The 26,619-nt window shown below is 46.1% G+C and overlaps 1 protein-coding gene across 3 annotated transcripts in view; it reads left to right on the plus strand.

Annotated features, from left to right (window-relative positions):
• HGD (homogentisate 1,2-dioxygenase) overlaps positions 1 to 26,619 on the plus strand; it is a 41,068-nt gene that overhangs the window by 3,130 nt on the left and 11,319 nt on the right. For all 3 annotated transcript variants that reach the window (XM_075905273.2, XM_006132905.5, XM_006132904.5), the window contains 9 exons: positions 5,660 to 5,731; positions 8,456 to 8,544; positions 11,572 to 11,677; positions 16,875 to 16,934; positions 18,026 to 18,117; positions 18,978 to 19,012; positions 21,961 to 22,040; positions 22,462 to 22,561; positions 26,485 to 26,609. In XM_075905273.2, coding sequence (XP_075761388.2) covers positions 5,660 to 5,731; positions 8,456 to 8,544; positions 11,572 to 11,677; positions 16,875 to 16,934; positions 18,026 to 18,117; positions 18,978 to 19,012; positions 21,961 to 22,040; positions 22,462 to 22,561; positions 26,485 to 26,609 — 759 coding nt within the window. The remainder of the gene's footprint in view (positions 1 to 5,659; positions 5,732 to 8,455; positions 8,545 to 11,571; positions 11,678 to 16,874; positions 16,935 to 18,025; positions 18,118 to 18,977; positions 19,013 to 21,960; positions 22,041 to 22,461; positions 22,562 to 26,484; positions 26,610 to 26,619) is intronic.

Consider the following 26,619-nt stretch of genomic DNA (forward strand, 5'->3'; position numbering starts at 1 on the left):
GGTGAGAAGGGAGGTCATTCCCCATGGCCTTTTCAGTCCTTGGCTGCACTGAAACTGTCAATACACAGGCCAGTTGATCAACTAGCCAGTTGATGCTAGTTGTGCTAGTGCTTTTTGACCTAGCGACCTCTCCACTAGGATTTGGACTTAGCTTCACCACACTCATTAAATGTGCCCCGAACTATAGTCCCACGGTGGAAACTACTAACAACATCGGTATGAATTGGATTCAAATCAGTAAGAGCGCTTCTAGCACCAGAGCCATCTGCACCCAACCCTCGTCAACATGGTTTTATTATTTTTGCCAGTTTGAGGAATGTGCTCGAAAGTAATACTCAAATGACTCTTAGTTTAATGGGCTCTGGGGTTAAAAGCATCTTTGTGTAGCCAGAGGAAAATGCTGCGAAGTTCTAGACTGATCTCTAAGGTGCGTCCACACAACTGATCTCTAAGGTGTGTTGAAATAAGCTACACAAATTGAGCTACATCAATTCCATAGTTTATTTTGAAATTGGGAGATCTACACAGCACTTAATCTGAGATAGAGCACTCTTCCTCCGACTTCCCTTACTCCTCGTACAAAAAGGGTCACAGGAGTCAGAGTAAGAGGTCCTCCAGCATGACAGTATTTTGACATTATTTCGAAATAACTGCCTGCAGTGTAGACACAGATTAAGTTATTTCAAAATAATGTTGCTGTGCAGATGTACCCTAAGGGAGTTCTGTCTTTTCGAATTTGCTATAAAATAAAAGTCCTTGTAAGCAAGTCAGTACTAAATTAATGGCAGGACAGTGTCTCCCTGACCACAGTCTTTTGGAGGTTTTCTGTGCGGTTCCCTGTGACTTTTTTTTTTAGTAGCATCTGAAAAAACTCATTTGACAAACAACGCCATAGCAGCAGCTTCTTTCACTCCTGCCAGTACCCTGCAGCTGAGATAGGGAAGCTAAAACAGGGCTCTGACAGTGCCTGTATGACAGGTCTCTAAACAGCAACCCTTCCCTGACATGACTGAATCCCATAAAACCTGCAACCCCCACCCCTGAATCTCTGTGCTCAGTCTATTGATAGGGGATGACTAATGATTCTGCACCTGCCCACTGACTGCATAAAGTATGAAGGGAACCGACAGTGGCTCAGTCTGTCAGAAATCTGCCTGCATCCCAGTGTGCTCAAGTCAGTCTTATGCTCTTGGCTACATGAGATGCAGTGCAGCAGAATGTGGGCTCAGAACAGATTTGCTGCTTTTGATATCACACAAAGAGGACTTTATAGATGTTTAGGGTATCTTAATTTGGGTGCAGCTGGGATTCTGTCTAGCAGATAGATGGGGTCAGCTGAGAGGATTTAAACCTTTTTAGCTGTGAGGGAGCTGATGGGTTTTCTTGTAATAAACCCAGCAGTGAGCTCATCTCTTTTCCCCATATGTTGCTGCACTGTGGACATCATACATCTGAGGCTTTCCGTGACTAGATTAGCAAATATGAGGGCCAGTCATATCTCTGAGAATCACAAACTATTCTGCCATGTACACATCAGTTTTAGGTCCTGACATTTTACAGGCACATATGATATTCTACACATGATCTCTCTTCCTCATGCAGGCTTTTTGCATTAACCCTCCCTTCACTGTGGAGATGACTTGTTGCATCAGGCCTAGGCCATCCTGGGCCTTGGAAAAATAGGGTGTGTTGCCTTATTCTCCTCTTCCCAACACACACATGCTTACCCTCATTGCATTTGCATCTTTGGTAAAGGTGAATGCAGTGAGTAGGACAGATTTAATTCTGGAGCTGCTGCAGTCCATCAGATCTTGCTGCAGATCTGTTTTTTAAAAAAAGCACCCCTCTCCTGCCCCCCAAAGCTACCTTACAATACATTTGACAGGACTGCTTCTGGTGAGCTGCTGTTTTGCATACCAATATACATCTTGCAGCAGTGCTTGCAGAAATACATAGAGACCAGAGTCCCAGTGATTTATTCTTTTTCAGGAAAAGTAACAGGGAACTTTGCTCCTCTATACCTTTAGTTCCCAACTGTTTGCGCCATTAGAGCCAGTAGGAATGGATTAAGGTGATCCGTGGCCCCCTGCATATCATGTCACTGGGCCCTTCATGGTTCTTTCCCTATGCCATGTTCTGGTCCCCTGAGCTGCAGTAACTCTGGCAGAGTACTCCCTCTACCATCCTACATAGATGCCCACTGTCCCTTCATATTTATTTGTTTCCCACCAGATCATAGAATCCCAGGGCTGGAAGAGACCTCAGGAGGTCTTCGAGTCCAGCCCCCTGCCAAAAGCAGGACCAACCCCAACTAAATCATCCCAGCCAGGGCTTTGTCAAGCGAGGACTTAAAAACCTCTAGGGATGGAGATTCCACCACCTCCCTAGGTAACCCATTCCAGTGTTTCACTGCCCTCCTAGGGAAATAGTTTTTCCTAGTATCCAACCGAGAGCTCCCCCCCAGCAGGTCCCTTCCTGATTCCTGACAATAGTGGAAGGTGGCAATTTTGATTCATGGCAGCATTTCATGAGGTTTAACATACCATCCCAAGATCATGAACAGCTTTTAAAAATCATTGAATATCATAAGTTCTGTATTCATATAATAAGAATTGACACCAGTTTGAGATTATTTGACAACTAGTTGAATACTCCAGTAGGCCCATACAAAGCTAAGTACTCACTGTTTCCACACCCACTCCCTATGAATTTTTCTGTGGTTTGCATTATCATCTGTTAACTACACAATGTTGGAACAGTGTTTACTGTCTTTTGAATGGTTTTCCACTGGGTCTCCTAGAAATGTCACAAATACACCTCTGAGGAGCACTTACAGCTCTTCTTTGCGACTCAGATGCTTTAAGTGTCAGAGGATGCAGGTGAGGGGACTGTTTGAGACATTTTTAGTTCTTCTGATCCTAAACATCAACTTCCTGACCCAATTATCAAGAAGTCTAAGTGAATGTTCAGCCACTGTTTTAGCTGCTCTGATCTATCTCTATTATTGCAAATATTTCTTACCGCCTTTAGTGCGTGTTTGTGAGGGGAAAGAATGTGACTGGACAGCAGAGAATGAATGGAGTCCAAAACACATGTGTAGCAGAGTAGGAGCTGCTTCTAATTGCTTATGTCCCCAGTGGCTGGTGTCCAGTGCCAGTAAAAACTAAAGGGCCAGCTCCCGGAGGTAAATGAGACTAGGGTTGCCAGGTATCCAGTTTTGAACTGGATAGTCCAGTATTTGAGCTTTCTGTTCGGGAAACAAATTGAGAAAATATAAATGTTGGGTATTTTCTAAATAAGCTGTAATGTAGATTATGATGTAATGTCAAGTGTGTCCGGTATTTTTGTTGAAACTATCTGGTAAACTCTATGACCCAGGATTGTGTGGATGGACCAGGTGCTGGGGGGAGGGGAGGAAGAGGCTGAAGTCTTTGCAGATTGATCTTCCCACCCAGCCAGCCTTATGGCCACCATCAATCCACCATCTCTTATGTGGGGGAGAGAGGGACGGAGTTGAGGTTTTACAACTGAACTGAGTCTGTAAGGTAAGGAAGAGCAGCTACCCTGCGTTGTTTGGTTTGTGGCCAAAGCCCTGGAGCCAATTGAATGCCCAGTACATGAAAGCTGGGTGGGCAAAGTTGTGCCCCCACCTCATGGCATAATTAATAAAATTGCAGCTTGACATTTAAACCCATTCTGCAAGCAGGGTGTGCACTGGCATCCAGAGCACAGGTGCCCCACAGACTGGGACTGTTCCGGCCTGACCTCAGGAGGCCGGGGGGAGGGGTGGTGGAGGCTGGAGTAGTTCCCCTACCCGCCTCCCTTTTAATTGGTTAACCAGTTAAACATAAACCAGTTAAATGGGATTTCACATCCCTAATTGGTGTAAATCTTGGTTTAGCCTCATTTAGCACTCAGGGGGCAGGGAGGTTGCATTGGCACAGCTATATCAGCATAGCTACTTCAGTGACTGAAAGTGAAAAAGACCTAATGTGTGGTGAGAAGGGCAAACTAGTGCGTTCTAACCTTTGCTCTGCTATGGACTTGCTGTGTGAATTAGACAAGTCACCTAGCCTCTCTGTGTTTCCATCCTGCAACCTGCAAATCAAGCAATTAATATGTAGCTTGCTCTTTGTGTGTGTAGGTCACTGCCAAAAAACATAGTTAATGCAGAGTTAAGGTTGGTCGGTATTGGCTTATGTCCTTCCCGAAGACGAAGAATGGCTGAAGCTAAACTTCTGAAAATTAGGAAATTCTGAGTTAAGGTACATGTTGGGGTACGTGTACACTGCAACACAATTTTGAAATAATTAGCGCTATTCTGAAATATCATAGTCTACACAGCAGGCAGTTATTTCGAAATAATGTCAAAATACTGTCAAACTGGAGGACATCTTACTCTGACTCCTGTGACCCTCATTGCACGAGGAATAAGGAAAGTCAGAGAAAGAATGCTCCATTTCGAAATAAGTGCTGTGTAGACGCTCCATATTTCGAAATAAGACATGCAATTGACGTAGCTGTTTGCATAGCTTATTTCGAGTTAAGCCCTGCAGTGTAGATGCATGCAGGGTGATCAGAGGAAGCTTGCAGCTATGGGGCTGCTGTAGGGAAAGTGGGGCTGGGAAGTGTACTCCTGAGAGCCCTGCATGGCTGCTCTGCCCTCTCCATACCTCCCCTGAACCCTGCTCCCAGACCCTCCATTCCCACTGTTAGGTTGGGGGAGGGGCTAGGGTAGGAGGACATGTGGTAGTTCAGGGACTCTGAGGAGCCTAGCTCTCTTCCATGCTGCTCTCGCAACAGGCAGGAGCTGTAGGCCTGAGGAGAAGCCTGGACTAGGAACTCTGCCCCCGGCTCTGGAGCCGCTGCAGGCAGAGTAGGCCTAGGAGGACGTGCAGATCATCTTCTCAAGTGTGAATCCCCTCTTTGCACATCGGCTTAAAATACTAGGTAAATGTTTTGAAAATATTGCTAGTCTAACATGGCAGCGGGTGCTGAACACTCACTGAGTTCTAGCTCAGCCAGGCATTACCGGTGCATATCATCGTTGGAGCACTAGGCGTGTGTACACATGTGCATGCACACACCCAAAATTACTGACAGGCTCTTTTATGGGGGCCCTGTATGTCAAACCCCCCCATTACCCAAGTGATTTGCAGTATTAACCATGTCCCGAACTCCAATAAGCCTCACCAGTTTATAAGATAGTATGGGCATGCAAGTGGATGTTAGAGCACTCCGAAAAAACACCTTTGAAAGAGTTTTCTTGTTTCAATTTTAACTCTAGTGAAGCTAATACTCTTTCATAATGTTAGTGAAGAGCTTTGGTTTCTTTGTGTGGAAGGAGCTACTCAAGAGTATTATTGTTGAATGCATGCATATTTTTAACTTGCATACGTAAAAAGTGCCCTCAAGCTACCGTGTTGGCTGAATGAATCATGTACAGATTAGACAGAAAAGGAATCCTGCCTATGTCATGGTTGGTTAGTGAGGCTAGATAAACCCCCGTTCACATATTGCACAGACAGTCCTCTGAAATAACCAAACCAAAATAGATCACTTGGCAAACTCAAATTGTACCCAAAGAATGTGGAAAAAGCACATCTGTTTATTTTTAGACACTGCTGCATGAGTGTATGTTTGTTTTGTTATTTCATAGTACATGCCAGGATTTGGGAATGAATGTGCCTCTGAAGATCCACGCTGCCCTGGAGCTTTACCTGAAGGACAGGTACTGATTTATTTTTTTAAATAGCATAGAATAGCATGAGCACCTGTTCCTCTGCTATTTTGAGTCTCTAGATGCTACCATGAATCTCAAGCCTGCCACTACAGAAATGCTAAAGCATTCTCATGCTTTTAATGCTTCTTTGTAGCATAGAACTGATGCATTAGTAAGAGTTACAAGTTAAGAGTTTCCGGTCAAACTTCCCGTTGTCAGTCATTCATAACAAAGTTTTCACCTTTGGAGCTGAAATGTCCATGCCTGGTCTCTGTCCTAGAGTCATTTTTTTTGGCAGAGGAAGTTGAAATAAAAATAGTTCAACAGTATTTGAGAATGAAGAGATGGCGGAATTAACATTTAATGTGTCTTTTCACTCCACTCTAGCTCTATTGTAGATTGGGATAGGAGCTTGAAATCCAGGAGGGAAATAGCCCTACAGAGGAGAATTGTTCAAGTCAAAACTGAATTTGATTTTACTAAGCAATGACTCCTTAACAGGGTGGTGTCCCCATGCTAGGGACAGGGGTTGGGAACAGTTAGCTAACTTCTAATCGACAGGTTCATTAAAAAAATGTTAAAAGCAAATAAAATAGAATAACTTTTCCAAATATATCCATTTAAAAAATACGTTATCCTTGTTTTTTAAATATGGACCCACAAGCCTCACTTACTCTTCCTATTCAACCTGTAGAAATAAGAACAAGTCATCAGGGAATTAAAGACTATGGGCCCAGATCTGGTTTAATTTACACCAAAGTAAATCCGCTAACCCTGATTCTCTACCACTTCGTATTCTGTGTAATTGCTTACCCTTGGGCAGAGCAGGTATAAAACCCACCCACGACAGGGTGGTAGCATTTTACACCCAGCTCTGCACTATGAAAACATGTAAATGCATTAAGTACAAAGCTGAGGAGAATCAGGCCCAGGAGCATAAACTGCACACCCATGGGAGCAGAGTTAAGGTTGTGTAGAGAACCTCAGCTTTGGAATGGCCTGTCTTTTGAGGACTTATTCTAATGCCACGGTTTTGTGCCTGGAATGTAAACTTTAGACAGTTCAACACCAGTCAGGGATTCGTGAAAGTCAGTATCGAGGCCCATCCACTTCCACAATGAAGCTTTCATAACTGTGGGTCTCACTATGCAGTGCTGTGTCCTGATGCCTGGCATGCTCATTACATGCCAGCACATATAGTCTCCAAGAGCCACTCTATTCAAAAGGAGGGCAACTTCAATCTGCACCAATTTATGTAAATTAGATGCAGCACTCAGAATCCTGGTTGGCTATGCAGCATGCTCATTCGAGCAAAGTTTGCTTGCTCCAAACAATACAGAGTGTCAAAACAGTTAATACAAAATTCGAGAAGTAAAAAAATACCAAGTCCCAAAGGTGGCTCTCTTCCCCTCTGCAGTATTTATAAAGCAGGCATCTGTGGTGATGCTAACTAAGATAAAAACTACAGAGGCTATTGATCCCCACTTCAGAGCACACTATATTCATAAGGTGAGGTTTAAAGGAGGAAGAACTAGGTGCATCATGATGGCTTTGTATTTTACTCTCGCATTCCTGGCAGTAGATGCTGTCAGAGCAGAATGTGAGACTTCATGGACCACAGGTCTGTGTTGGCACAGCAGAGTGACAGGATACCAAGTTAGCTGCAGGTGGTCTGTAGGCCTGATCTATCTGTTCCACTTATCTGGGTGCCTTTGTTTCACACTAATGTCACAACCAAAAGCTGTCAGTCTGCATGGAAATCTGTAACCCTTTTACGTGAAGAACAAAACTCTTATCTATAATCTCAGAGGAATTATTTCACTCCACAGCAATCAAGGGCAATCCAGTTGAATCACTGAGCTGGTTGTACTGAAACCCTGCACAAACGCAAAGAGATCCCCAAAGGCCCCCAGGGAAAGCTATCCTATTAGCATTCAGAGGCCCTGTCCCATTTTTAATGTCCCCTGCATGGACCCTTTCTCTAGGTGTGGGAAGAATGGTTTGGTTACGGGAGCCATGGCTGTGATGGAGGGGACTATACATTCACTGGGCGGTAAACATATACTTAATATTTGCTGCCGCTCCTGTAGGGCCAAGGGGCAAGGGCCTTTACCAGCACTGTGTAAACAGTGCGACTTTTGTCACCAAGAGCCGGGTAGACGTAAAGCTTAGGACAGGAAGTCCCAGTTCTAGAATCCTGCCTCTTTGAGAGGAGCAAGGGGGAGGGAAACAGGAGCCAGTGCTTCCCCCCACAGCACTGACTCCTTGGTGCCCTTCCCCCTGGCTGTGGGCACATGATAGTCGGGCAGCAGCCCCTGTCCTCAGGGGTCCCAGCGGACAGTGCTGGCTGCTGCAAACAGGAGCTGCTGGACTCATTTAAAATGCAGAGCTGTAGCGCTGGCGGCTCCTGGAGCCAGCACAAGCCGGAACTCCTCAGTCCTGGCTCGAGTTGGCTCCTGGAGCTACCCCCACTGTGGCTCTGCAGAGCAGCCCTCATCGACTAATCATGTAGTTGATACAAATTGTATCGACTATACAAGTAGTCAGATAACTTCAGCTTAACATCCCTGCGATAATAAGATCCATACCATTCTGAGCAAGAGGCTCAGGTGTCACACCCCAAGAGGAACTGGGAATACAGATACATCATTTAATTTTCTCTGTGATGATGAAACGAATGCTATACTTGTGCAGTCATCTTTAACCCATCCATCATCTTCTCTTTTGGTTTAGAATAACCCTCAGGTCTGCCCATATGGTCTGTATGCAGAACAGCTTTCGGGCTCTGCCTTCACCTGCCCTAGGTCCACCAATAAGAGAAGGTACTGTGACATTGCCTTGGGACATCCATGATATATTGCTGCATGCAGGAAGCCAGCAGCAAGGCTGGTAGTGAGATCTGACTGAATATACTCACTGTTCCTGAGCTTGTGAACAACTCTACTGCTTTCTGGGAGTGGGCTGGGGAAGTGTTTGGAAGGGAGAGGAAAAATCTCAGTAAAGTGGGGTAGGAGCTGGCTCTTTTGTGGGAGACAGGAGTGGGAATGGGGTGCCACTCAACTAGTGAAGAGAAGAGGGAGGGTTTTAGTAGGATCAGGGGAAAGGGACATAAAGTCTCCTAAGGAGGGTGGTGAGGATGAACTGGTTAAGGAGAGAAAAGTCTCATGGGGTGGAATCTATAGGGGAAGGGATTGGAATAGTTTCACTGAGAAGTGAATCTGCGTGCTCTGGGAAATGAGGTGAGGGTCTCGGCCCAGCTGCTGGCAGCTACCACAGAAAAAATCTTCAGATTTGGCCCCTTGTTGGCAGTGTCAGAAGATGAGCTATGGAATCTGAGCTATTCTTCAGCCTAGGGAATGGCCCTGCAGGTCATAGTTGAGGCCCACTGTGAGGGACTGGTGTGGGGGAAGCTCCTGCCTGTGCCGCAGGACTGTGTCTGATTGGTGGATAAGTAGAGCTGTTGGTCTGTGGGCTGTCAAACTGGCACCAGGCACCAGCATGCAGTTTACCCCAAAGAACTCTCCGCAGATGCTGGAAACAGAGTGTTGCTGTTCAGAAGACAAAGTCCTGAAGTTCAGGCCATGGCCTGATGGCAGGAGACTGGCTGGTCATGCCCCTGCTCCCAAAGCGGCTTTCTGTCCCCTCCACTGTTCAGTCAAATGAAAGGCAGATGCATCAGTTGAGCTGCCTCAGAGTGCTCTGCTCTCCAGGCTGGTGCCATCTCTCAGGGTGCGTGGGAAAGGGAGTGACTCATTGTTTCTGCATGAAAATGTCCTTGATGGAAATTTTCCATCTCCCAAAGAAGAGCTCCTTCCCCCCACCCAAACTGCAGTGAGAAACCTTAACAAGGCAGAGGCTCGGGCAACCCTGTTTGTTGCCTTCCTGATTATCCCTAGCCACCTGCCTGGTTCAAAGCCCATCTCCTGGCTTAGCCCATTCTCTGTGTACATGCAAACTCAGGCACCTGATGTAGAGAGAGAGGGAGGCTGAGGAACTGGCATAGCAGACAGAAACATTCAGGGCCTTGGGTTATATTAGGGCTTTGTACAAAGGGAGGGGCAACCTGCTCACCTGTGGCAAACAGTGGGGCTAGGCTGGAACTCAGAGTCCAGGCCTGACTACTCCTGGAGTGTCCCAAATGCAAATTCTGATGTGGCTCTGGAGGCTCTGTCTAGCTGAGCGGGCGTGCCCTGAGTTCCTGACCCCTTCGTGCAGTGCAGAGCTTCTCAGAATGGTCAGCTTGAAAGGGGCTGTGGTTGAGGAGAGAAATTTGGAGACGAAACAATCGCAGGAGACCGAACAGCACTTTCGTTTCCTGCAGTTTGGTTACACAGGTTTTGCGCTGAACTTCCCATGTTGCACTTACTCGCTAAAGCCCTGTTTCCTCAGAGGAGCGGGGGCAGGCGGGGTGTTAAGCCTTTCACTGTGTATCTGGAGGGGAGGTGGTAGTATTAGTTAGATATGTTCACCAGGGAGGCTAGGGATGCTGGGCTGAGTTGAATAGTCTGGGAGCTCATTTAAGACATTTCCTTGGATGGGTGGCTGGATTACTTCTGCCCTGCTTTGGCTGTGGCTGTGGTGGATGCATTGCATTCACCATGAGGCATGGATGCTTCTGCTCCACACAGAGGTGAGTGATGCATTACCGAAGACTGATGACCCAAACCAACAGTTTCTGGAGCACAAGTTGATTCTGCTGCAAGGGAAAGGCTCTGGGGAAACAAGTCAAGCCATTCAGTGATAGCCTGTTCAGCAAAGCCTGCAGCTTTGGGCTGGGTTCATGAACTAGGCAGGGATATGTTTGGCTAGCGCTCGGAAGAGCTATCTGGAAAAAACCCACATGAATTTTGGAACTGCTGTTTATGAAACAGTAAGGGATAGGTGACCCAGTGTGGTGCTAGTGGGTGCCATCTTTCATGAAACAGGCACTGACTACCTCTGCTCATTAACCTTCCTGTGGCACTGTTTGCAAGAGTAAGATGTTACTTCCAGTAACCTAGCCAAATGCAAACTGGTAATTACCTTCTATTTGTCTGTAATTTCCCTGTAGTCTTAGAATACGTCTTCACTTTAGCATCAGTCTGGGCTGTTACCTGGATTGTAGGCCAGCCTCCCCTCCAGTCTATGCAGAAACTCTCTGACTTGGGTGGTACTGTGAATCCAGTCTAACTGGCCTGACTGAGTGGGAGAGGGCAGGATGAGAACTCCTGCTTTGCTTCTGCTCTGGCTACAATCCAGGACACAGGCTAAATCTCTTGAGTGTTGATGGTCCTCCACTATTATCCCACAGCTCCCTAGGAGGTATAGACCAATTTCCCTACAACTGACACAATGGACTAGGAAACAATCCCAAAGCATCTCTGTGCACAGAAGGAAGGGTTATGCCCCCAGACACATACTAGCAGGTGGAGAAGCCATGAGGACACAGTAACAGAAGTAAGACTTTCTAGGGTGGCTTTTCACACTCATGCTAGACTAATCCTGCTGCCAGTCACCCTCCTTAACTGTGCAGTGAAGAGGCACTTTCAGTGAGATGTTATGTTCTTCCTTGCCTGCTGTACATTGTTGTGTACTGTTGCTGTGTGCTGTTAAACAGCTGCTGGGTTTAGCCCCCCAGGTATGGCTGCATTTCAGTGAGAGATTTGGTTACCCATATTCATATGTCTGTGTGTGATTTTGGTTCATATAAAGTACTTATGAATCTATATAACTGTGAAGTATAATAGGTCAATTAACACACTAGAGATCCACTTAATCTCATTGCAGATTTCATAGGTGCTGTCAAGAGCACAGAAACAGTTATTTGTAGAGTCTGGGCTTGATTTCACTGGTGTTTTCATTTTCTGTAGCTGGCTGTATAGAATTCTACCCTCTGTCTGTCACAAGCCCTTTGAACCCATAGATCAAGGACACCTGACACACAACTGGGATGAAGTGGAGGCTGAACCCAACCAGGTAACCAGATCTGAATAGGGAAATCAGTGTATGGAAATTCTGTGATTTCGTTCATTGGCAGCCCCACCATGCTTAATGCGCAGCAGGAATTTACACTATTTTTAAAGATATGTTAGCATGAATCCAGCATTAAAATAAAGAGAAATGAGTGTTATTAAAATCCCAAAGACACAGTGTAGTCCTGAAAACACTAATAACAACAGATAGCCAATCTCTTCCATCCAAACAAATAGTGCTCAATCACATACACCCCAACACTCCAGGTAGGAAACTATAGCACACAGCAATTAAGTGATTAGACCAGTCAGGGTATGTCTACACTGCAAAAAAAACCCACCGCATCCAGGGAACGTGTCTGCTCTTCCTTTTTTTTTTTTTTGCAGAAGGGCACATGCGCTCTTTTGAGGAGCCCTGTATTCCTCCTCCCATGAGGAATAAGGGCTCCTCTGAAAGAGGAGGTTTTTCCACCATTTGGCCCTGTCTACACAGGGCCAAATGTTGGAAAAGCCTCTTCCAAAAAACCAATAGGAAAAAGGTACGCAAATTGCGTAGCTTTTTCAGATAAAAGAGTGTAGTCTAGACATAGCCTCGGTCACATAGGGTATGTCTACATTATACGGCTCCGTCGACAGAGCCATGTAGATTACCTTTGTAGACATAGGAAATGGGATGAGGTTTACCGGGGAGGTCGACAAATGCCTTTGATGTCAACCGCGGAGCGTCCAGTCTACAATGCTGTGCCGGCAAACAGCTGATCAGCACAGTGCGGCAGCCATTTTAATTTAAATGAAGCAGCAATTATTTAAATCGCTGCTTCATTTTCCTATGTCTATAAAGGTAATCTACATGGCTCCGTGGACGGAGCCATGTAGTGTAGACATACCCATAGAGATCCTTGCCCAGATAAAACAAGAACCCAAGAATCCTGACCCCTGGCCCTGTGTTTCAACCATTAACAAATGCTTCCCCACATACATGTTAGTATGTAAATTGTGTCCTGCCCTTGGTTTCTTGGCCAGTTACCAGAGCAGCCATTGTAGTGACAGAATTTGGGCAGTATTTGCTCAAGGCTTCCTAAGCCATAGTTCCCAGCTTGCCACCCCTGCTGCTGCAGCGTCTCAGGTTTCCCAATCAGAAGGTCGTCTGATTCCCACCTAGAAGGCAGAGGAGCAGCTTGTTCCCACTACGCATTCTGTCCACTTGCCTTTGGAAATGTAACTCCCTTCCAATGTGTTTCTCCTCTGCCCTCATTGGAAATCAGGTTTTGTTCTAGAGAGTCATGCAGAGGGATTGCATTTGTCCTCTTTTATGGCCTTGCCATCATCTTTAATCATGATTTCCTGTCCTCATCAGCTGCACATCATTTGGCTTTGCTAATCTTCCTCGTTGCTCCTGCCATCCTTCCCTCTCTGTGTTCTTGTATTCATTGGCTCTAGCTTCTCTCGGGTTTAATCCTCCATGCATCATCATTAGCTAATTTCCAGCCATCCCGCAGCCCCACTATTTGTCTCAATATGCTCCCAGTTGTGCTGGAATATGTTTTGCAGACACACGATCATATTCGTGTGTCTTTGTCCGACGCTCCTTCCTAGCTGAAGCTTTGATGGTTTCCTTTATAGCCTCATCCATCCCTGATCCCCTTGCACAAACAGAATGATTATGATGATTTATTAATACAGGTATCTCTAAGGTATCCATCCCTGAAGTGTCTGGAGCTATTTATTTACATTATATCCATTCCCTGAAGAAAGAATGATAAAACCGCTATCCCCTCCCTCACATCTTAAAGCCACCGTAATCAAATCTGGGAGAATAATTTCCTAGAGCACAGAGCAGGCAGCCATTTTTCAACTGATACCTTAGGAGGCGGAGAAAGAGAGAAGATTCAGTTTCTATGACAAGAAGAATGTCTTGTTATCAATATGGTTTTTTCCATGGCACCCATCACTCTAGTATCTAAGCACCTCTGCTGGCATTCCAGCTAATTGCATGAAGGGCCTTTTGGATAGTGGGAGTCAGTGTGCCACTGCACCTTTGCTTTTTCAGGCTCTGCTATCTGAGCTGGAAATATAGTCATGATCAATGAGTTAGTTGCCAGAACCTATTGGCATCACCAGGTCAGGGTGTTATCTGTCTGGGTGCTCAGAGCCTGCCAGCACAATTGATCTTAGGTATGGCCCCAGAGCTGGTGTCTTGCAGTTCACTTTAGTTTTCTGTGGGATCTTTTATTTATATATTCATCCATTTATAAGGGGCTCACGGTGAGTCCTTTAAGGACATGATTCAGAGCCCACTGATGTCAATGGACGGCTTTCCCTTGACTTTCGTGGGCTTTGGGATCAGAGCCCCCCAAGGTAACAAACCCTTCCGACATAACAAAGAACCCACCAGGCAATGCAACCTGAGGCCAGTAGCCTGACATCTAGCACAGGGTGTCAAAGTCCTTTGGAGGAGGGAGCTGGATTCTATGTTTAATTATGGTCCATGAGCTAAGCTATAGTTTCAGGACATTCTATTTCCCTCGTTCCATGGTGGACCTCTGACTAATTTCAGAGGAGGTTTATCAAGGGGAGAATACAGCCTCTGTGTAGGAGGTAAACATTATTATTTACTCAGTGCTTTGTCACATTCAGTATCACTCAGTGAGAAAATCTGCTGTCCTGTAAGCCACTTTTATTTCTGCCCTTTGACCCCTTTCTTTCCCATCTGACTTTCTCCCCTTCTCCTCTTTTTTGTGTCTTTTTTTTCCTTGTCCTTCCATTTGCATTTCCTTGCCTGCAGTGACTGTCAGTTCCCAGCCATCAAGGGCTTACACTGATCAGCAGTGGATACTGAAGTTGTCACTGTTGACACTAAAGTTTCAGCATTGCCCTTTAGAGTTGTCACTCCCAATGAGATGACTAGGGGACAGGGAAGTTCACACCTCTCGGTCAATGCTCCAGGCTGTCTGCAGACTCAGGCAGACATGTCACCACTTATCACTGCAGCAGTGAGGCCTTGCCACTTTTAAATAAATATTGAAAGCTTAGAGTGTCCATAAATTAGTTGTTTCATGCTGGTCATAGGAATACATCACGAGGGCAACATCTGGTCTGCAGGCCATATATTTAACACCCCAACCTAATCTGATAGCTCCTTTAGAGGTCAGAGGTGGAGAGATTTCTGAATACTTCCACCCTCAGAGGCTTTTTTTTTTTTGAGCAGCCAAAATCTCTTTGTGTGGAGAGCCCCTTGGAACATTGCTGTATGGCAACAAACCATCTGTAAGTTCATCCAGATGCTCCCAAGGAAGAGTATTGTATCCAATGGTCTGGGCTATTGTATCATTCATAGCTCCCAGCTCTCTGTCAGCTGTTGCATCCTGTGTTGATCTCTTGTCTGGTAACTCACTCTGCCCTTACTTGTGCATCATATCCATTTTTATTATGACATTTACCACTAATAGATAACCCCTTGTTCTGCTCCATCCTCTTCCGTCCCTTTATCTCACAGTGATAATGAAATAAGCCCCACTCCTTCTGTAAAATAGGTCATTCTCATCCTCATTTCATGGACATTGGAACAAAGGCGCAGAGCAAGGTAGTGAGTTGCTTAATGTCACACAGGCAGCCAGTGAACCTGGATCTTCTAACTTTGAGCACTGCTTTAACCACTAGACCAGGGGTGGGGAACCCTTTTTAGGATGGGGACTGCTGACCCACAGAAAAATCAGTTGGGGGGCCATGGGTTATAGGGGGGCTGGAGTAACGGTAGTTAGAATTAGGATCTTTAATTCGAACTACCTACTCCATGCCACGTGTAGCCGCGGGCACGGAGTTCAGACTAAGGGGGATTTAAAAATGGCGGGGCCCGGGAACATGCAAATGAAGCCCGGGATATTTAAATCCTGGGCTTCATTTGCAACTCCGCTTGCCCTAATTACCCTACCTAGCTCGAACTAATGAGCTAGTGTAGACGTACCCTTACTTAGTACACGTAAAGGCAAGTTTTAATCCTTCAACTCAGATCTTTTTCATTTATACTGTCTTGATCCATACTCTTACATTTAAAAAAACCACAATATCCTGTTGTCACAGAAAGACATACTCGGCGTACTTCCTTGTATGCAGTAGGAGATTCTGCCAGAGCAAAAGCTGCCTGGCTGACCAGAGAGGGCTGCCTGTGCCAGGGCTTGAACTGCAGGACTTCTTTGGAAGCAGATGGCTTCAGAGAACAGAGCAATTATCTGCCAGTAGCAGTGCCAAGCCTGCTGTGCAGCTGATTAATAAGTGATGAACTCCTGTACTCTTTCACTCCCAGGTGCATCTGGCATGGCCCAGCACACCGCCGCTTTCCTTTCCTTCTAAGGTTAATCTTCAAGGAGACTCTGACAAGTCATTTAGGCTCAACATTTAGATTTTGGGTTTTTTTTAAACGTTACAAAATGTTTCATGATTTAAAAATAACTCAGCAGAGAGCCTGATGCTGCCTTCCAATCCACCTGTGTTAATCAGGAGTAACTCCATTAAAACCAGTACACTTACACTGGAGTAAAGCTGGAGAATAAGTCCAAGGATCTCAGCAGGGATGTGGTGGGATGGCTACCCTGTGCCACCACCTCTGCTACACCACTGTTTTTATTGTACTAATTCGAGCAGAGCTAGCTCAGGTACCTCTCTGCAAGCCAGGAATCACACTGCTCAGCTCAAATGTGGACATACCTTCAGTGTCACTGGGGTCACTGTTGGGGCCAGTGAGCAAAACTGACTTTGCCATTCCAAATAATACATACTTCTCAAGCACCTTCTCTCTGAGCAATTCCAAGGGATTTACCAGCAGCAGCCCTTAACCCACAGCCCCCCTGTCTGTCAGGTGGGGGAAACTGAGGCACGGAGAAGGGAAGTGAGTAGCCCAGGGTCACGCAGTAAGTGAATGGCCACATGCTGAGCAAGTATAAAATGCAAATCATAGGATCGGGGTGACAAGTAGGTTAATTTGAAATTCTTTGCCTGTCAGGTGCTGTTAGTAACACAGGGAAGGACAGTTCTTAAATAGGAATTTCAAGCTTGGCATTAAAACTGGCTTGCAAGAAAACTCCCAAAATACCCACCAGAGGGCGGGATGAGGGCATGGAAGACTTTCCATTCTTTTTAGCTGGCATTGTTCATATGATAATGGCTGACGTTTCCTTCCTCACTTTGTATTTGCTTCATTCTAGTTGAGATGGAAGCCTTTTGTGATCCCGAAAGCTTCTGAAAAAAAACTGGACTTCGTGAGCGTAAGTCAAGTGGCTGGAGCCTCCCAGGCATTACCCCTCTTTGTAGGGTTTAGTAGAGCTGAGAGCAGTACTGTGCAGTTTACAGAGAGGGAAACTGAGGCACAGAGTGATACACTGACTTGCCCAAGATCACACAGAGAGTCAACGGCAGAGCTAGCAATAGAACCCAGGAGTCCTGCTCTGACTGCTAGATTGTGCACTGGCAATATCCAGTCTGGGTGAAAAGCAGCCAAGTCTCTTAGGGTATGTCTACACTACCACCCTAGTTCGAACTAGGGTGGTAATGTAGGCATACCGCACTTGCAAATGAAGCCCGGGATTTGAATTTCCCGGGCTTCATTTGCATAAGCCGGCTGGCGCCATTTTTAAATGCCGGCTTGTTCGAACCCCGTGCCGCGTGTAGCCGCGCGGCACAGGGTTCGAACAAGCCGGCATTTAAAAATGGCGCCGGCCGGCTTATGCAAATGAAGCCCGGGAAATTCAAATCCCGGGCTTCATTTGCAATTGCGGTATGCCTACATTACCCTGCTAGTTCGAACTAGCGGGATAGTGTAGACATACCCTTATATAGGATTCTGGTAATGAATAGTTAGAAGACTTTTTGCAGTCATAACTCCCTAGCTGAAATCGGCAAGGCCACTCAGAGCCCAGACTTCCCTGGTCAGCCTGGGTATGATGCCTGACTTACCAAGCCAGAGTTCCACTGCTCCTTTAGGGGAGACAGGGAAGCTCCCTGGCAAACGCGGCGAGGAGGGCGCACACACCCCTTCCCACTGCCCGCGAGTGTCTGTTGGGCTGGGTCTGTGCCATCTGTCAAAGCCCTCACTTCACTGGGCTTTGGAGAAGCTGTCAGCCAGTGGTCTGCCGCTCTGTCGCGTGTCCAGTTTGAAGTGGTCTCCAAAGATCAGGGTCATTTTAAACACAAGCAAACAGCAGTCATGCAGAGTCGGGGAGCCCAGCCTGCTGAGGTGGGATCTGTGAGGAAGGAAGGAGCCCAGCCAGTGGGATGAGCCCCATCAGAGGAGATGAAGGGCTCTTGCCTCAACCCTCCTGCTTGCTGCTCTTTCTAACTTTCTGTGTTTGTCTCCTAGGGGTTGCACACATTGTGTGGAGCTGGGGAACCCAAGTCACGCAATGGGATTGCCATCCACATCTTCACTTGTAACACCCCCATGATCAATAGGTCAGTGACTGTTAGATTTGAGGCCAAGGTTTTCCAGGGCTGTTGGTTTGCAAGTATATGTGACAACCACCCCGAGAGCATCTGAAATTCATTGCAACTGCTCACTGAGTACACAGGCCATAAAGCAGCTATTTTACAAATAGCAATACCTAGATATCCCCTAAATTCATGTCCACACAACCAGAGTACTTGGATAGTATGGTGATAGGTGCTACGGAAAGTCCTAAACTTGACAGGCAGATGACACTCTTTTGGGTAAATATTGTACAGGGGGGTGAGATGCACATAGATCAGTGGGGGGGGAGGGGGGGGCGATGGTGAAGGGTTATGGCTGCAGTGCTGGGAAGTGCTTCATTGAAGGGTGCTGAGATCCTCATCCCAGAGGCCAAGCCCACCCAGGGAGATTAGTAATACTGACTGACACTAATGGTTCCTCACAACCATTCTGTTGGGTGGATCCGCATTATCATCTCCATTTGACAGATGGGAAATGGAGGCCCAGAGTGGGGAAGTGATGTACCCCAGATCACAGGGAAAGGACTTAGGCAGAGGCAGATCTGGACATAAGGTGAACAGACAGAGATAGCGGGTAATTGGCACCCATATAAGACAGAACCCTGGATATCAGGACTGTCCCTATAAAACTGGGACATCTGGTCTCCCTAACTAGACTTCAGGAGTTCCTGGTTCCCAGCTCCAGGCTCTGTGCATTAGATCCTTTTGACTCCCTGCGTGCCTGTATGTGCTGAGTTTCCACCAACCCTGTAAGCCTCCATGGGCATCACTGACACTCTGCCTGCTGAAGACCTTCAACTTGGAACCTGCAGTAATTGTGTGCTTGTGCTCTTCGTTTTCTTTAGGTGCTTCTACAATTCAGATGGTGACTTCCTGATTGGTGAGTTCCAGATGTGATTTCTATTCTCCTCCTCATCTTTGTTAGCCTCTGTTGCCATCAACCCTACTCTGTTTCTCCCAACATCTGGTTCATTCTTCCTGCTGGAAAGGTTTGGACTGATGGTCGGTGATTAACATCACTCTTGGACTATCCAAAATTAGGTGGTTTGGTAATGGTTAAATTGCCTATCATACTCTGCTTCTCTTTTTCAGTCCAGGATTGTAAGCAGAGTTCCCACTAATATTTTTCCATCCAAGTGCAGAATCAATTTTGTTATGTGTATTGTGGCATATACAGATATGCACCACCAGTAGAAACACATGCTGCCGGCTGTGGGTGCTCTGCTAATCAGCTGGGCAGCATTTGAATCTCTCCTGGGTAGCCACCCAAGCACACAGCTTACAGGGAACACTAAGTGTAAGTCTTGTTTTTAACAGGAACCAGATTCCTTGGCTAGCTAAGTCAGTGCCTGGTTCCTTAGGCTATGGATCTGCAGTGCTATTGCGGGAATCCTATTCTTAGGCATGTCATAAAAACCCTTGAGGTTTTCAGGAAGCTGTGAACTCTGTGGTTTATAGACAGCTCACAGGTTTGCTTCAGTCCAAGACTTGTCAGAGTGATCGGTGCTCCTGAATTCCTCCAGGCTGGGGCGAACAAATTCTCAACAATAAGTGTTGCATTGGCATTTGAAATGCATGCATTTTAGAGTTCTTTATTTCACCAAAAAAAACTTTCTTAATTGATTAATCAAAATTACCTGGTGACTGAACTCACCAGCAAACCCCCCCAAAATACCCAACTGCAGTTGCTGAACTCTCTCCTCACCCTGAGATGAAAGGGAAACTTCACCCCTGGGACACATTATATAACTCCACAGTTAGAGTGTGGGCCCTCCTGGAACAGTCCAGTCTAAAGGTTAACTACCCCTACACTGGTTAACCTCTGTTGTTTATGAAAGAAATGAAAGGGCAGTCCCATATGGAACGTAGGATCCTGGAGCTCTTGTAGACACTGTTTGTATCTATGGTGAAGGGGAGAGGCTTCTCACATGAGAGAAGGTGTTGAGTAATCCCCAAAACACTGCCTGAGGTACAGTGCAATAGCAACCTCTGCCCCCTTTCACTGTATACTCAGAGTTCTGACATTTGCACTCACTGCCACTCAATCATTAACTTATTCTCCTAGAGGAGTGGGCACAAGGGAAAAGCTGGCTGGCTAGCTCTGGAGATTGGCATATGGAGCCTTTCACGTCTAGGTCTCTAGTTTAAATCCATCCTCAGCTGCTAAGCCCAGATCTCCATTGGTGGTTGGGCACCTTGCTTCTATTGGTGTCAGTGGGACTTAGGTACTTCACTGTTTTTGACTGAACACTGCTCCCATCTAATGACTGGTCACTGGCCACTAGGGCTGTGTCCAGACTCAGGGTTTTTTTCGGGAAAAGTAGCCTTTTTCCGAAAAAACTTCCCCTGCGTCCAGACTCAAGCCACATTCTTTCGAAATTAAATCAAAAGAATGCGGCTTTTCTTTCGATGGCGGTAAACCTCATTTCACGAGGAAGAACGCCTTCTTTCGAAAGTTCCTCTTTCAAAAGAAGGCGTTCTTCAATGTAAATAGGGCTTCTTCGAAAGAGAGCATCCAGACTCACTGGATGCTTTCTTTCGAAAAAGCAAGCTGCTTTTTCGAAAGTTCAACGTGCAGTCTAGACGCTCTCTTTCGAAAGAGGCTCTTTTGAAAGTATCTTTCTAAAGAGCCTCTTTCGAAAGAGGCTTGCAGACTAGACATAGCCTAGATGAAATGAATCTGTGAAACTCAGGCTACTACTTAGTGGATATATCTTACTATATATTTTAGAAATGTGTGTCTGTCTGTCAGTCTGTGAGTCCATTTGTTCAAGAACTCTTCCTTAATGATAAGACCACCAACTTTGGTAGGCAGCTCCCTCTTATCATAATTTAAAGTAAGGTCAGGGTTTGGTTGTGTCGGGATAATGGCATATACCTGGAATTTGATTGTTTTCTCATACAATGGAAAGGGAGGGTCTGGCAGGAGAAAGTTATACAGCAGAATGACCACAGGGGACAGCAAGGAGCCAGAGATGGGGACCCAGATAGCTGTAACCCCATTGGGCCAGCAGGGAGCAAGGAGGAGAAAGGGACAGCTATCTACTATATATTTCAGAGAGTTTGTTTGTGTGTCTGTTTGTCTGTCTCCCGTCAGGGGACATGCACCCCTCCCCCAGCTGTGCCCACCGCAGCTGCAGTGGTCATTCAGAGATGCTTCTTACCATGTCCTCTCTCCCTGGGGCAGCCTGCATACTGACCCTCTCATCCCCAGCCCCATTCCAGAACCATAATTTAAATGAAGAAAAACAAAACTTATTTGAATTAAAGACCCAACCAACGCCGGGTAAATCTTCCAGTAAAACATAAATTACAGTTGTCAGTAACTGGGCTTCTTATTGTCAGTTTCACCTGAGACCAAGTGCTGAATGGCTCAAGAAGGCTGAATTTGTATCTTACCCCTCAAGGTGATCCTACCAGTGAAGCAGCAGTGAGAAGCACTGTTGCACTGCTGCGGCCTGCTCTGTGAATGCAGAGCATTTGGTCTGGCATCATGCACAAGCAATTGCTTCCGTGAACAACAAAAAAACACGTTTCTGTACTTTTCTCTGCCTGGGACATTTGCCTGCCTGTCACACTGATCTGCTTCTGTTTGCTGCTTACAGACAACATTTCTTCATAGGCCAGTGCGCACATGTGATGAAGTTGATGGTGGAGTCAAGAGGGACAGAGAGCACCTACAGCTAAGAGTAGCAGGGGTCTTTCTAGGAGGCTGGTAGTGGACAGTGGAGAATGAAAATATAAATTGAAGCTTCTAAGCTGTGACTTTTGGTGACAGGAAAGCCCTCCAGTTCCTCAGTGAGTGTTGCTTATGTTTCCTCCCCACAGTACCGCAGCAAGGCAAGCTGCTGATCACCACTGAGTTTGGCAAATTGCTGGTGGAGCCCAATGAGATCTGTGTCATTCAGGTGAGGACTAGGCAGGTTTCTGCCTCCTGCTGGCTTGTTTCTGAAGGGAAGCTGATATTGAAGTATGCTGCTGATGTTGAAACAGTGAGTTTTACTCGGCCTCAGTCAAACTCCAGAGAGCTGGACTAACCCAGAGGCTGCATTAGGAACTTGCCACAAATCCTAAGGCTGATCTAGTTTGTGCACAGTACACCAATCACGGCCACCCTGATCTTTAATAGAGAAGCACACAGTGTGGCACAACTTCTTGGGTCATGTCTGAGCACTACGTGCTGGCCTATGCATGCTCAGCAAGCCAGGCCACCATATTAAATTTGAAGGCAGCTTTTGTACCACCTTGTTGAAGTCCGTGGGTTGCATTTGGCCCATGAGCTGCAGGTTGGTCACCTCTTCATATCTACCTTTGTATTTTCTCTCCTAGCAAGGGATGCGTTTCAGCGTGGAGGTGTTCGGAGACACCAGAGGCTATATCCTAGAGGTGTATGGTGCACATTTCGAGCTGCCTGACCTGGGACCCATTGGTAAAGATTCACCATCAAGTTTACAGGGGATTCCGTAGGGCAAGTGTAATACAAGAGCAAGGGATTGCACAAACCAGACTCCATTCCTCCTTTCTCCCCAGACTTTCCATTCACAGGGGATATAGAAGGTCACACCCATCCTCTTCTTGTGGCAAATGACCTCTATCAATATGGGAAGGCTTAACATTTCAGAGGCCCCCTCCTAGGAAAGAATTTGAAGCCCCTGTATGAGATGCTCAATCGGAGTCCCAGGGATGCTATTCAGTTGTTCCCTGGAAATGGACACTACTGTTTCATAGAGAAGCCCCCATTCCCAACAAAAAACTTGGAAGGCCATTAGTACCCTGATCCCCCAGGAGTAGAGAAAGTGATCTTTTGTGCCAAAGCCAGCTCATTCCATACAGTCTCTTGGTCTTTTAGATTCTGCTTGTTTGTTTAAGCTCCTTCACGTCTTCTATACAAACACTGAGCTGAATTCTACTCTCAGCCGCACTGGGGTGCATCAGTCACTCCAATGAGTCAGTGGAGTTATTTTGGATTTATACTAATGTAACTGAGAGAAAAATTTAACCCCGTGACTCTAGTTAGAAATTTAGGGCTACATTGCTGAAGTTCCATGCACCAGGGAAGCTGCATTACAGGTGTGCCTGCCTGCTGTACAGCCACCATCTGGCATCTGTGTGCCAGACTGGCATTTACAACTGCAGTTTAGGTAATTAGCCAGTTGTGTATCATCACTAGGGAGGTCACCGTATAGTCAACTACATGATTACCCGATAAGCCTGTATCATGCAGTAAGGGGGGGGGGGGTGAAAGCCAGTACTCTACCCCACAAGCACTGGATCCCACATTGCTGCCTCTGATAGAGAGGCAGCAGAGCATAGGATGAGGGAGGGCAGGCATGAACTGGTACCCACAGGAAGCCAGCTTTCAAGCTGGCTTCCCACGCGTATTGGCTCCCATGGAACTGCCACCCCACACACACACACACACAAACACACACTCCTGCCTCTCTATCAGATGCAGCAGCACGGCAGGAGAGCAAGGGCAGGCAGAAGCCAGTACACGTGGGGAGCTGGCTTTTAAGCCAGAACTGCCTGCCCCTCCCTTTGCTGCCTCCCACAGAGGCAATGGAGGGGGGGGGCAGGCAGGAGCCCATGCTCTGCGAAGCCGCCTGCCCCCACCCTCCACACTACTGTCTCTATCAGAGGCAAGAGCACTGCGGGGACTGGGGAGGCTGCCACAAAGCAGCCTCTGTCTGCAGCAGACCCAGACTCACCACAGACAGAGGCTGCTCTATGGGATGCCGGCGCAGCCTCTGTATGCAGGGATCTTGGGCCCCTTGTAGACAGGGGCTGCTTCTGCAGAGCAGCCTCTCGCTGTGGACAGAGGCTGCTCTGTGGGTTGCTGGCTCCCTGCACAGACTGGCTTCTGCCTGCCACCCAGCACTGCTGCCTCTGTATCAGAGGCAGCAGTGCTGGGTGGCAGGGGGCTACCCGGGAGCGGGGCTGGTAGTGCACTGGCTACAGGCCCTGCCCTCGGGGACTAACGAATAATCGTGTAACTGCTAAAATTTGATGTGGGTACACAATTGTTTGATTAACCGATATCTAACATCTCTAATCATCACTGTACCTTATTAGTGTGCATAAATGCTTGTTGGTGCAAGGCCAAAAGTCTACACAACCTTCTATTGTTAAAAAGGTATCTGCTTCCTCCACTTTGTATTGTGTTTTCAAAGGACAGAGGATGAAGAGGAGGTCTCTGATTTTTCTTCTCCCATCTCCTACAATGGATGGGCTAAGAACCCAGAAAGGATTCTCCAAAAGAATTTCTGAGGGAGCTAGAGATCATTACTATGGTCAGGATGGGAGCCAGATCTCAAATGTAGTCTTTTCTCTTCAGATTGTGTATTCCTTCATTAACATAATACAAGAAGCTGACCCAATTAAATTTATAGGCAGCAGATTTAAAACAAACACAACAAATTATTTCTTCACAGTCAATCTGTGGAACTCTTTGCCAGGGGATGGGGGAAAGGCCCAAACTATAACAGGGTTACAACAAGAACAAAATAAGTTCAAGGAGTATAGGTTCATCAATGGCTACTAGCCACAATGGGCAGAGATGGTGTCCCTAGCTTCTGTTTGGCAGAAGCTGGAAATGGGTAATAGGGGATGGATCACGATGATTGCCTCATTTGTGGAAGACAGGATACAAGTCTGGAAGGACCTTTAGTCTAGCCTAGTATGGCCATTCTGACATTCTTATATAGAGATGAAATGTATCTGCCCCCTTGCTGTAAAGACCCCCCTCTCCTTCCAGAGCTGAGAGAGAACCCAGGAGTCCTGTCCGGGTCTCTCTCTCTCCATGGGGTTAGTAATAAAAGTAAGAATATTCATTAAAATGTTAAGGCTAAGCAGTGTCCCCTAAGTGACTTGCCACAAGATGTCAGAATATGTTAGTGTTAGAGCTGAGTGGATCTAATTATTTGTTTCATTTTCTTATTTTTTTATATATAGAAATTAGATAGTGCTCCTGTCAGCTAACTGCTAAGTTATCTCCCCAAAAAAGTAGAGTTTTCCATTGTCTTAATAGCCCCTGGATGGAAATTATGTTTGTGGGGGGGAAGGCAGATGGGGATGGTCCCCCCTCCATTTGGTGCAAAGGCACTCCTTGAAAGTAGGAATAAGGGATCTTCCGGAAAAGGGCTTATTTTCCGGAGAATCGCGTCTACACTGGCGCTTTTCTCCGGCAAAAACCCCGAGCCGGAAAAAAGCGGCAGCCGTGGATTTGCATTTCCGAAGTGTCTCATTAGCATCCCTTTTCCGGAAAGGGATGCCAATGTAGACACAGCCTGCATGTACTGAAGTCCCGCGGTCTTGTGGAATGAGTGATTCTTTGACACCCTTAGCTGTAGCACTCCAGCCAGGATACAGCAATTTCATATTATTACAATCCGTGCCTGTTTCATATGATTATTTATACCATTATGCCTATGTATTTGTAACAAGTTTTTTCATTAGTTAGCATTTTTCAGAGGTACCTTGGACATTTTTATGTCTCTGAGAAAGGAGAAAATCTATTATAATATCCACTTTTTGGAGAAAAGAAAATGACTGTGCTTGCCTGTAATTCTTCTTTTCAGAAGGTAGTAATTATGAGATCCTCTCCACACCAGTCACTGCTTCCCCCAGAGATCATGATGCTCTATATTTTATTCTTGTTTAACTTCATTTTTCACTTGAAAACTGACAGCTAGAGGAAAGTACTGACTGTTAAACCTCAGCAGCAGGTAGTAATGCCTAGCACTTTCATCCAGGGAAGTCAAAGTGCTTTGTAATAACAACAACAATAATGAGAAGAAAAAGAATGCTTAGCACTCATATGGTGCTTTACACTTCAAAAATGTTCAACAAACATTAGATAATTCTTACAATACACCTACAAGTAAAGTATCATTAGCCTCATTTATTTATTTTTCACACATCCAGAAATGTGCAAGTGCCTGATGACTTTCTGGATAACTTCCCCCAAATTTATACAAGCAGTGAGTGGCAGAACTTGGAATAGAAAGTCCCTGCTGTCTAGTCTCTGCCACCATGAGATAACACTCCCTGACTATTGAGGGTGTATAATAGTTTACTAATCTGAGCTGTGAGAGCTCTGTCTGAGTCCCATAATGGGAATGGATTTACGTACCTGGGCATGTAACAGTGACCCCTGTATGAGCATATGTAAATAGTAAATATGTAAATAATTTTGTTGGCCATAATCCGCTTTATGAGGTATTGTCGAGTATGGAGTATCTCTAAGATCATTAAAAAATACCATCGTGTAACTAGAGAAGGGCAACAGTCCCTACTCTGTAAAGATATCACCCAGAATTTTGTGGTTTTTTTTCTTTTTTTCTTCTCTCTGAGGGGCCAATGGTCTAGCTAACCCACGCGATTTCTTAGTACCAGTTGCCTGGTATGAAGATCGCCAAGTACCAGGTGACTACACAGTGATCAGCAAGTACCAGGGCAAGCTGTTTTCAGCCCAACAGGTAAGGAAAT

Source organism: Pelodiscus sinensis, chromosome 1 (assembly GCF_052426305.1).
Source record: "Pelodiscus sinensis isolate ZL-2025 chromosome 1, ASM5242630v1, whole genome shotgun sequence".
Lineage (NCBI taxonomy): Eukaryota > Metazoa > Chordata > Testudines > Trionychidae > Pelodiscus > Pelodiscus sinensis.